At 36.5% G+C, this 12984-nt stretch overlaps 1 protein-coding gene across 1 annotated transcript; it reads left to right on the plus strand.

Annotated features, from left to right (window-relative positions):
- The first annotated feature begins 1985 nt into the window (after positions 1 to 1985).
- Positions 1986 to 10777, plus strand: txlnbb (taxilin beta b). Its single transcript, XM_086094721.1, has 10 exons — positions 1986 to 2048; positions 3522 to 3759; positions 4691 to 4782; positions 4889 to 5059; positions 6509 to 6703; positions 8193 to 8312; positions 8400 to 8474; positions 9556 to 9648; positions 9737 to 9832; positions 10289 to 10777. The coding sequence occupies exons 2-10, from the start codon at positions 3537 to 3539 to the stop codon at positions 10724 to 10726; spliced, it is 1503 nt and encodes a 500-aa protein (XP_085950847.1). The 5' UTR covers positions 1986 to 2048; positions 3522 to 3536; the 3' UTR covers positions 10727 to 10777.
- The last annotated feature ends 2207 nt before the right edge of the window (positions 10778 to 12984 follow it).

Here is a 12984-nt window from a genome sequence, read left to right on the forward strand (position 1 = left end):
AAGGCTTCCAAAAATTGTAGTAAATTATTGGCTCAAGTTGTAGCGCAAATGATGCCACTTCAGAGGGAATTGTTTAGATAGAGTTCGAGGTTATGAAATAGTTAAGTAATAGCGAAAATAAGCATTTCTTGCTCAAAATTGTTTACGCGCATGAAGTTGGATACGTTAATAAAATATCTCTAAAACTTTGACGTTTATCAGTCAAAAAAGATTGTCTACAAATTGTTTTGTTCCTCCACTACATACAAAGCAAGCTATCAGTGGTGATCTATTTCTCTAACCAGCGTCAAGGCCATTCATTTGGATTAGCCTAAAGTCGTTAGCTTTCGGCTAACTTCGAACTCTGAAAGGTCCCCAGTCGTCTACTAGCTGCGCTAGCTATGCTAGCTAGTCGTGTTGTCCAACACATCGCAATTATCTACTAACTATTCTTACTCGTTTTTTTAAAGCAGTTTGAGCAATTTTACCCAGGATTATTATTTTTTTAAATATCTGGAACATTTAGTGGTATGGGCGTAAAGAGTTAGCGTTCAATGATTTACGTAAGAAAATACAAACTATTCGTAACACTTGACAGCTCTGTGTGTATTTTCGAGTGGAACCCGGCTGGAACAGCTTTCGCTCTGACCAACAGAAGAATGAAAAATGCTAACGTCATCTCTAAGAGGAATTTGAAACCGGATTGATTAAAGAAGCAGTCCCATTACAAATATATAGTTCAGCTTCATTGGCCAGCGCTGTTGATTCTGAAGGCCCTGAGCAGATTAGATTGACATGGCAACACATAGAGCAGAGGTCTGCAACCTACGCCTCTGGAGCCACATGTGGCCCTTTAGTCCCTCTCCTGTGGCTCCCTGTGGATCTCTAAAAATAATTAGTGAAAAATAGTATTTTTTTTCTTTGCATATTTATTTAAAAAAAAATTGATAAAATATTCTTCGAATGAATTAATGATTTCTATTTTTTTTTAAAAATTTAAACAACAAAAAATAATCAAATATTCAAAAAGTGTCAAAGTCCAAATTTTTAAGTTGCCAGAAATAACAAAAGGTAGATAAAAAAAAGAAAATTTAATTACCAGAAAATGTCCAAAAAGTAAGAGGAAATGCAGAAAATCACAAAAAAATGCCCATGAAATTGCCAAAAATGACAATTTCGTTAACAAGGCTGAAAATTTAATGTTCAAAAAAGTTTTTATAAAACATCCCAAAACACAAAGACATAAAATTACCATAAAGTGTTTTTGGAATTGCCAACAAAACGTCAGAAATTTTATTTTTAAAAAGGCGGAAAGGAAAACATTCAAAAAGTAACTATAAAATACCCAAAAACAAAAGAAGAAATCCTGAAAATGACCATAAAGTGTCCACAAAATTGCCAAAAAGATCAGAAAATTGATGGCAAAAAAGGCAGAAAATAAACGTAACCCCCTCCCCCAAAAACATAAAATCGACATAAAAACATACAAAAGGAAGACGAGAGGCTGAAAATAACCATAATATGTCCGTACAATTGCCAAAAATGTCAGAAATTTGACAGAAAGGCGGAAAAGTGTATGAAAAACTAAGTACGAAAAATTACCCCAAAAATCTGAAAGGTGGAAGAAAATTAATCTCTATGTATTTTTTTGCGGCTCCAGACATATTTTTGGTTATTTATTTGGCCTAAAATGGCTCTTTTGACAGTAAAGGTCGCTGACCCCTGACATAGAGGTCGGAATCTGATTGGACCCCAAAAATCTATCATACAGATACTGAAGGCGGAGTAGCCGAAGAGTTGGGAATAAGTTAATACAAATTCCTGGACCAAATATTTGTGAATTGGTGAGCAAGCGCTCAGTGACCCGTAGTGTGCACGAACAGTATGTGACAAGGTGGCAGCTGTTTTTGAGGGGTTATAGCGTCCTGTCCTGTCCTGTCCTGTCCTCCCCCTGCTTGGGGGTTGGTCTATTTTGAGTTGGTCTTATCACAGCTGTTGCATCTGTGGTGGCAGGCAGCCTGTGCGAGCCCCTCCACGCTTTGCCTTTCCCCCTCCGGCCCTCGGTCCCGGTAAGACCACTTTTGCGTGTTCGCTGGCATGAACATCGAATTAACCTTACACAACGCTGTGTTGTTTTGTTTTTACATTGTGGTATTTAACAGCGCTTGTTTGATGGCTATATTTGTCATCGACTTACACAATAGCGACGGCATGACAACATCTTGGGATTTTTACATCCTTTACACCAATTTTTAAAGCAAATCACTGCAGGGTTTTTTGTGCACGCAGCCGCTGCCGCCGCCATTGCCTACCATCAATAGCGAGGGTTTAGGAGGAAATAAATAAATGTCTTGCCCATATAAAGAGGGTCTTAAAATAGCCAGTGGCTCTGGAACAGGTGCCATGTGCTCAGCTTGTGAAAGCAGCGCGAAGGCTGCGCTAATTTTATGCGCGTAAACATTCACCGACTGGCACTCTGTGGAACATTATTGCTTGTTTTCCATCATTCCAGTACCTCTTTGAATCATTTCATCTGACAAACTTGCGATCATAAGTGCATGTTTCATACCAATTTAGCATGAAATGCTGCATGAAAAATGGAAGAATATGACATTAGTTTGCACACAAAGGAGTACAATTACTACCTTTTTGAATCATCTTTTCTTTTCAAAAAGGGTCCAGATGTGACTTTTAACTTATTCACTGCCATTGACGGCTATAGACGTCAAAAATTCATTTGAACAATTTCTATTAGTTTTTTTTCTTCCACTTTTGTTAACAAGACTATGAAAACCTAAATTAAAAAAAATTATTGAACATTTAGAACAGATATAAAATTTGATTGTGAGTTAACTAGAGAAGTCATAAGAAAAACTTCTTTTTTTTTAAAGAAAAAATTATAAATAAAAAAATATATTATTTTGGTTTTTTTATAGGAAAATATTATTAAAAAATTAGGGGCATCAGGCGGTTAAATTTTTTAACGGTAAGTAATCGCATGACTTCACTAGTTAACTCACGATTAATCAAAAATTTTATCTGTTCTAAATGTCTTTTTTTTCTAGGTTTTCATACTTTTGTTAACTAAAGTGGGGGAAAAAATGTTAAACTAGTAGAAATAGTTCAAATAAAATTTTGACGTTTATAGCCGTCAATGGCAGTGAATGAGTTAAGCAGAATATGCACTTTTCCCATCAATTTAGTAAGAATTGGTTAAGAAAAATGAAAGCGTGACATTACTACTTTTCAGTACTACTGGTGATTTCCTTTTCCCTATGACCTAAACATTACGAATCATTCAAAACCAGAAGAAATTAAGTCAATGTTTGACTACTGAAATTACTTCTTTTTTTTTTTTTTTATCCTATTTAATTCTAAATATGGTGGAAACTCTGAGGTAAAACAATCTGGTCAACCTTCAGTTTGTTGTGATTTACATTTTCTCCCCATAGAAATAAAAAAATCCAAACAAAAATCAAAACCACTATTTAATCCTTACATTCTTGTTTAATTAATCCTGACGATAAATGATTGCTTCTCAGTCACCCAAAACAAAGATGGAGTCTTGTCCAGAGAACAGCACACAGGCCGAAAGCACCCGGGCGGTTTCCGTCGGAGAGCCAAACGCGGACCTGACCGACGACCTGGGCAAGCAACTGGAGGACATTATCAGCTTCTACCAGGCTGACGAGGCTCCAGATGAGCCGGAAGACACGGAGGGGGTCCACAGAAACACCCGACGGGACCAGAAACTGGAGAAAAAGATGCTCAAAAGCTTGGGTAGGTTGCGTATGGCTGACACAATCAGATTGCGATTCAATGTGATTTTGTAACTCAAATCTGGATTCATGAATCTTTGGAGTTTTGTTATCATGACATAAATGGAGAACATTCCATTATTCATGTGGATCCCAAAAATCTGGATTCAAATAATTTTTTTTAGAATAGATCTAAATCAAAAAGTGAATAGATTGAATTAAGTGTGAATAAAGATTCAAATCATTTTTTGGAACATTTTCAATATTTTTTCTTCTTCCAGATTTTCTCAAGGCATTGAATAGATTGCAATCAGAACAGTTAAATTGCGATCAATTCAATGGCTTGTAAATGAAACCACCTGGAAATATGATAATTTTTTAAAAGATATTTGATTTGGTTTTTTTTGTAGCATCAGCTTGATCCATGGAGAAATGGATATGTTTCTTTCATGATCTAGATCCAGAATGTGGACTAGAATAATGTTTTCACGCAGACAAACAGATGAAAGTTGTGTGTCTCTTCGATATAATCCAAGAACAAATGGATCGAACTGTCACCAATAATCTGGAATCTGGGTTTGTATGTAAAACCTGGATTCCAATCAAAATGTTTTGAATTGATTTTGAATCAATTCAATGTGAAGCTTCTGTGTGACCCAAAGACAAATTGAATATTTCCAATCTGGATCAAGTTCAAGACAGGGATTTGGAATCTGGTTCTAGCAAGGACAAAACCTCAAAAGTGGATTTCACTTTTAATTTAGTTGATCAACTTTCAATCCCAACAACAAAACATCATCATTGCAAAGCAAGATGCTTTTTCAATCAGGATTAATATGCAAGCGTCCAAATTGTACCGACTGATTGAAAAGTACGCTTTATGTCCTCAAATGTATCGGGTCGTGATTTAGAAGGAATTAACTCTAAATCTGAGATCCTCTGTTGCTGCTCAGGGAAAGACGCCATGGTCCTCATGCAAAGTCTGAACAAACTCGACACGCCCGAGCAAAAACTGGAAGCCACCATCAAGAAGCACGCCGAGCTGGTGGGTAGATTTAGCGCAGGCGCGAGCCAAACCGGACTAATCCCGCGCTTAATCTCCGAGCGTAAGCGCCGGGATGACCACGCCATGCGCCGTTGTGTGCTTGCAGCTGGAGGAGCACCGAAGCGACCAGAAGCAGCTGAAGGTTCTGCAGAAGAAACTTCTGCAGGTGATGAAGGAGAAGGACCAACTGCAGAGTGAGCACAGTCGCGCCGTCCTGGCTCGCAGCAAATTAGAGGGACTCTGCCGGGAACTGCAGAGGCACAACAAGACCTTGAAGGTGACTCGGCCGGATCAATCATTTGAATCTTCAGTCAAAAAAGCAGGGATGTGATTTGACCAAAGTGAAATGATCTGAAAATTTAGCCGGGGGGGTCTGGGGGGGGGCCGCGGGCACTCAGCTCGGTCCAGAGCTCATGGGTTTTCCCGTGTTTTTAAGTACTTTCAATGCACTCAGACGACAAAGAAATGGACAAAACAACAGTATAAATTTTCAATGTATATTGAACTATCCCATATAAAATTGCAGTTTTAGTCAACTCAAAATCAGTCACATTCAAAAACATTGGACTGCCTTTGCTTTTAAAAACTATCACTGAGAATATCATCATATATATTTACCATGCAATAAATCATTTAATCAATCATTCTTAATTTAATACATAATGCATGACAAAAACATAAAATAGCTCATGCAGCAAAAGCTCTGGTAAAAACACAATCATGCATTCGTGGAATGCATGATTGACTAAGATCATCTCTGTAAGTGCATACATCAAGACAGTCAACATATTGAAAGCTGAAAAGTGCAAACATGCAGCATTCATTTGAGTTTGTGTCAATGAGTAACCATGTTAAATATTTATGGCCATTTTTATTACGTTATAATATTTTCGAAAATTTGATTTCGATTCATTTGAAACGTTTACCACCGACCTCAAAATTCACGACTCTGTCAGCAACTGGTGCAGGTTCACGTCTCTCGATTACCGCTTCCGATTGTGATGTCAATAAGGGATGGAGGCCGTAAAGTTGTGGAGTTTTCGTTCGGGCACCGAAACTTCCAGCGATGGAATAATTTGTTGTTCTTGACTGGAGTTCTTTCACGTGTTTTTTGCTCTTTGCGTGACTTCCGAGAGCTTTGAAACCTCTCGCACCATCGTCAACGGTGTCACGGCACCAAATGCAAAGCGCTTTCCCGGCACGATCGATCTTCCGAATAAAGTCACTGAACAAATTCGTCACAGTCTTCTTTCTAACATTTGTATATCCTTCTCTAACCGGTCCCATCGAAACTTGTTTTTTACGATCTTGTCAATTTCCTTAACTCGCGGAGCATCTTTGCGTTCGATCACGGACATCTTTCTTTAAACAGCCGGCAAAAACGTCTGAGAAATGAACAACGGCATACGCCTATGCCTTTATAACAAGCGCGTTTATTGGTCAACACGGAGACTTCGGCCAATCGCAAGATCCGTTTCATTTCAGTTACGGAAACACTAAAATGGAACGCCGTTGAGACGAAATCGGATTTTTTACCACTTAAAAAATTGTAACATTTTATTTTTGGAGATAAAAAAAGCGGAATTCCGCGAATTAGCGGAAAAATCACATCCCTGAAAAAGACAAACAAAAAAAACCATAAAGAACCCTCTTCCCTGCACACGCCCTGAAAAAAATTCAAACAAATCCAGTTTCATCTTGCCGCAAATTGAAAAAATGTCGGCAGGAGGAGACGCTGCAGAGGTGCCGGGAGGACGACCTGAAGCGGAAGGAGATCACCACCCACTTCCAGGGAACCCTGAGCGACATCCAGGCCCAGATCGAGGAGCACAGCAGCCGCAACACCGCGCTGTGCCAGGAGAACAGCGGCCTGGCCGACAAACTCAAAGGCCTCATCACGCAGTACGACCAGCGAGAGGCGGTACGTACGTTCTTCCCCGTTCAAGGCCAACGTGCCATCGCAGTTTCATGGACACTGCCGGGCCGATTCTATACGTGGGTGCAGTTTTTGCACTGTAATGTGCTGAAATATGTCTAATACAATGGGAACTCTGAACCTTGCAGGATTTTCTGTTCAAAGGGAGATTATTTTCTTAACATGATAACGGTGATACGTTTCTTCTCGAAAAATAAAAACGATAAAGGTAATCTATATAAATTCATTCTTGCAAGATTACATTTTATTGTCTCCCAAAACATGACTTTCTTTTCTCAAGATCAGAACTTTTAAATCGAAAAGTAATTTTTCTGTAAATAAATAGTTTTTCACCCCAAGACAATTTCAATTTAAGAAAAAAAATAGTTAATCCAAAAATGATCTAACTTTATTCCTGTTAAGACTCCATCTCTAAAAAAAAAAATCTTAAGAAATATGACTTCATTTTTGTTAAATTTAGACTTTTTCCTCAAAAATATTGTAATTTCTTTGTGAGTATTTTTTCCTTTAAAATACAATTTGTGTTTCTCATTACATTAAACTTGTCTCTTAAAAAAAAAAGAAGACATTTTTTAATAGAATTTGAGATTTTATTCTTGTAAAATTACAACTTTTTTCACCAAAAACAAGACTTTTCTCTGCCAAGGTCATGACTTCAAATAAATGTTTTCCCCAATAACATTACATTTTTTCCCTCATACAGAATACAACTCTATCCCCTCAAAAATAATGAAAGAAATACAACTTTATTGTAATATAATTATGACTTTTTATCCTAACTTTTTCTGGTAAATTTTTTTATTTTTTTTTATTTCAAAAACATAATTCGATTTTTGTTTGAGTGTTTTTTTTCTGAACTTAAAACAGTAGTAACATTCAATTCTCTACATTTCATTATCCATAAAATAAAATAAAATTAAATAAAATTGTGTGCAGATTTTTGTTTGACATATAGAGAAAAATATGCCTACAGGGTTCTTGTAATAAGACTTTATATTCTTGGAAAATATTTTTTTTTTCTCCCAAAAAAAAGGAACTTTATTCCTGTATGATTGAGACTTTTTGTTTTCTAACGTACAACCTGACAAAAAACTCTAAATGTGCTCTGTGAGATAGCATCTTGAGCAAAACATGACTTTATTCCCGTACCATTATAACATTTATCTCTACTAGTGCAGAATAATGTGATTCTTGTAACATGACCACTTATCTTAAAAATTATTATTATTATTTTTTAAAGAGTACAGTAATTTTTATCTAAAAAAAATACATATCGTTTTCCTCATAACATTAACTTTCTCGTAAAAGCACAACTTCCTACATGACCCCGAGACTAATTTTCATTTCTAAAAGCACAACTTTTAGATCTTGAAAACTTTTCTCGTAAGACTATATAGGATATTAACCTTCGAAGTTCCGCGACCTTAGCTTCAGCTTGAACGAGACATTTAACCTCCAAAACGTTAACTCGCAGAACCTGGAGAAGGTGTTCAAGCACCGTGACCTGAAGGAGAAGCTTCTGGACACCAAGCTATCGCAGGCCAACTTGTTGCTGAAAGAGGCTCAGGAAAAACACAAGCTGGAGAGGGAGCTCGTACGTCGCCTTCTTCAAGTGGAACGAAGTTCCAGTTTTGCTTCGGTGCCGTATTCTCATACTCAACCTTGCCAAATGTCTCCACAGCTGCTACAAAAGGCAGCAGAGTACAGGTCGCAAGCCAAACTCTTGAAGGAGAACGAGGTGGACATGAAGGCGCAGGTACGCTCGTAGCAGCATGGGTGGAAATAAATGTTTTGTTTTGGACAACTTTGATTGTTTCTTAAGTAGACTGTATTTCTTATTAGCTATTAATTAAATATAGAAAAAACTAAAACTAAGAATAATTAAAACATTGTTCTTAGTAAGTCACAGTGTCCCATCACTGGTGAGCTTTTTTTTTAGAACCTTCCTGTGGGCTGCTCATGTTGTCCTTGGGGCAAAGTAGTACCCGCTGGCACAACTTTTTTGTTTTTTTTGCAATGCACAGAGCAAAAAGGCATCGGTGTTTAGAGTGTCTCTTTCGTCGCTCACAAGAAGGAGAGTTAGTTGAATGAATGCAATGAATTAATTTCTTCTTTACTCAACTCTGCAAGCAGCCAATCATATTGTGCCATGCTTAGAGGTCACTTCAACAAAGAAAAGAAGAGCTTGTTACTGGTGACAGCCAGCATTCGCGGTTATTGAAACCTTGACTTTTTAAAACCACACTAAACCGTGAAAACGGTAATCGACCCGTGCCTACTCGTAGCAATGCAACTTTAAAAAATGAAAAATAAATAATAATTCTCAAAATAATATTGTACTCTTGTAAGATCACAACTTTTTCCTGAATTTTTTTTCACTCATGTTATCATTTATTGACTACCAATTTCAGATCTGACTTTTTATCTAAAAATAAATAAAAAAATACGGCTGTATTCGTGTCACATTAAAAAAAATATATTAACAGATAAAAATACAACTATAATTTTGATCAGAACTTTTTTTTTCAGAAATACACGACTTATTTCGAAAAAGCATCATTTATTATGGTTGGAATATTATGCCCCACCCCCCAATAATATGTATGGCAATTTTCATAATAGTGTGACTTTAAAAAAACGGCATTGAGAAAAAAAAGAAAGAAACATCCTTATTTTTGAAAGCACTACTTAGTTACACATTAACTGTGTCTAAAAAATATTTGCAGTATCTCTGTTATTTACGCGGATGCAAATTCCCAGTCTTCGTTGTTTTCTTTTTTTATTATTATTATTATTATTATTATCTTTGAATGATAACACTGCTTCTGTATCCTCAGCTCGACATGTACTCCAAGAAGTTTGACGAGATCCAGGGCACCGTTTCAAAAAGTAACAGCATCTACAGCAGCTTCAAACAGGACATGGATAAAGTACGAACGGCAGCCTTTGAAGGAAAAGGGAATAGGGAAGAGCGAGGAGGATATTTTTAGCCGCTTAACATGCTTGTTGTGTTTCAAGATGGCCAAGAAGATGAAGAAGCTGGAGAAAGAGTGTCAATCATGGAAGAGTCGCTTCGACGGCTGCAGCAAGAGCCTCGTCGACATGGTGACGGATGTAAGGGGCCTTTTTGCCTTTGTTCTTCCCTAATCAACTGATGTACTGCATGTGTGATGCTCATTATAGCTCAAACGAAGCGGCGGGAGATGTCAGCCTCAAAAAATGAGATCACACGATTTATAGGGCGGCCTGCGAATAAGCGAATTTCAGCGTAAAATTGACGGCCATTATGAATGTATTGGAAAAAAAAAAATTCAGCATAATAATTCAATGGGTATTGCGCTACTCTTTCTGATGTGCATGCCTTGACCACAAGGGGGCAGTATAATATGCTGTGTAGCCATACCACACTTAGCTTTGAAGATGACTAACTTTTTTAAAAGGTTAAACATAGCTATTCTACTTTTAAGGCGGAATATCACAACTTAAGGACTACTTTCCTAAATAACTTTGTTTTTCCGTTTCAGCGTGTACGATTTTTGACATCATGGATGCATGAAATGTTCTCTGCAGAAAGCAGTGAGGGACAAGGAGCTGGAGGTGGTCAACATCAAGAACCAGAAGCTGGAAAGTCTGTGCAGGGCTTTGCAAGATGAGAGGAAGAGTCTCTACGAGAAGGTGCAAGCAGCCGGTGGTCAATCGGACGAGGGAACGAAAGAGGAGGTCCCTCAGAAGGAGACGCAGGAGGAACATCACGAGGAGCTGACGAGCGCCGCCCCCGTCGGGCCCGCCGCTCCGCTGGAAAGCCATCTGGGCCAGGAGCTGGTCAAACTGAAAGCCGAGCAGGCGCTCCTGAAGGAGATTGCCGGCTCCTTCGCCATCTCCCACATCGAACCCGCGGACAACACGACAACACAAGAACCCTCCGAAGGCACCCAAGAACCGACGGGGAACCACACAGAGCAGAGCGACAAATGCCAAGAACATTTGGAACTGGAGTCTGTTGATTAACACTTAAAATGTTCTGCTTTATACTGTACGTGTTATTTCTGTGGCAATAAAAAAAAGAGGCGCTTTTAAGAAATGCATTTCAGTGTGATAGCAGTTTCCACCAAATATGATAAATATGTTAGTTACACTGTGAGGTTTTTTTTTTACAAATTTTTTTCAAGTCAGGAATTATTTTCTACTAACAACTAACGGAAGTCATTATTTTTGCAAGAAAAGTTTTCAAGAAAAAAAAAAGGTTAATGTTAAAAGAATAATGTATTTCTTTTATTTGTGAGAATAGCTGTATTTTTCAAGCTAAAATTGTGACATAAAAAAAAGTCATAATGTTACGAAAATGTTTTTTTTTTTATTACTTTTAACTTCCGCTGACATTTGAGAATGAAAAAAAATTAAAGAAAAAAAGGGTAATATTAAAAAAATAATGCGGTACATTCTCAAGAAAAACAATTCTTATGAGAAAAGTCATATTCTTTTACGTCCGATTTTTTTTTAGATAACTGATATTGCGGGAATTAAGTTCAAATAGTCTTAATATGAGAAATAAGATGTATTTCTACTAGATTTATTTTTCAGGGGAAACAAACATGTAATTTTAACAGGATAGTTTGAAAAAATTTGAAACTAAATTAGGACGATATATTTGTATTTTGTAAGTTGCAATGACAACAAAGTTTTTTTATAGATACAATTTATTTTTTGAGAAAAAGTCACAATGAGAATTTATTTATTTATTTAAGTCTTGAGAGAGAGATGAGAATGAGGTTGAGTTTTTCAACATATTTTTCGATTTACATATGTTACACAACAATATTTTTTGTAAGAATTTGAGAATAAAGTTGTATTTTAATACAAAATGTATTTTGAGTAAAAATCTCGAAAGTTATTATTGCTTATTTAAAAAAAAAATTGTGATATGAGAAAAAGGATCATAATAATTTTACAAGAAACAAATCAGATTCTGTTTTTTTAAGGGCTAAAAAAAAAAAAAAAGACTTATTTTCCCTGATTAAACTCCCCCCAAGTAAAAAAGGTTGTAAAAGAGGAGTCCCTCACTATTCGCAGGAGATAGAGCCTGACCACGAATAGCAAAATTCTGCAAATACGTTCCCCTTATTAATTACCATGAAAAACGGCAGCAGAGTTACTATTACAAACACATACAGAATGAACATGATCCGGATTTGTCAAAGCAAAAAAAAAAAGAGTGCCATCTACTGCACAGTTACATAGTTGCACCTTGACAAGTACGCCCAAGGAAGGATATTTTTGTTTCTTGTCGCTATGGAGACAAGAGCCTGAATACGCGCGCTGTCAGCGCTGCGTAAATTCACTTTACATGGGAGCGGAGGCTAAACAATGGCCAGGCAGAGGCGCAGACACTGATAAGAGTTGCCATACAACCGGCACAGCTGCGCGCTTGAGCTGTCAAAACCGACAAAGACGGCGTGACAAAGGTCCTTGCGGTTTTTTTTTGTTTGTTTTTTTAAATCTGAGGTAAGGCGGCAAGAAAACATGCAGACATGTCAATCATTAACTAGACTGATTACCCACTATCAGCACCAATATGCATCATATCATGACATAAACTCATGTCTTTATCTTGAAAAAAGAAGAAGCATTTATTCCCGTAAAACTCTGATTTTTTTCACCATAAAAATATGAACCTCATATATATATATATATATATATATATATATAAATTCTCAAAAAAGAAGAAATCTGTATTTAGTCCTATAAGATGACATATTGATTATGGAAAGAATGCAACTTTGTCATAAATGTAACTTTTCCAAAACAACAACAACAAAGACTTAATTCTCATAAGCTTAAGACTAAAAGTTCACTCCAACAAGATAATAGATAAGATAAAATATGACTTTTTCTCTTTAAAAAAAGTGCAATATTTGTATAGAATTTAATTGACATAATATGAAGACTTTTTTCCCCTTAAAAATAAAAAATATTCTGGTAAGATTCCAACTTTTTTTCTGGAAAACGTTTTCTTTTTTTTTCAAATGCTGCTTTTTTTTCTAATTCTCATGATACATTTGTTTGTAAGAATTCAGATGTATTCCCCTAACGTTAAAAAAAACTATCTATCAAATTTAATTTACCCAACTTTATAGTCAATATTATATTTGTTTTCTTATTTTGACTTTTTCTTGAAAAACAACATCAACATTTTAAGAAAACCTATTTTTGAGAAAAACAAATACAGCTAAATTAATACAACAAATAATACAGGACTCTTTAGCGTC

Source organism: Leptonotus elevatus, chromosome 14, assembly GCF_054856555.1.
Source record: "Leptonotus elevatus isolate MCC_2025b chromosome 14, RoL_Lele_1.0, whole genome shotgun sequence".
Lineage (NCBI taxonomy): Eukaryota > Metazoa > Chordata > Actinopteri > Syngnathiformes > Syngnathidae > Leptonotus > Leptonotus elevatus.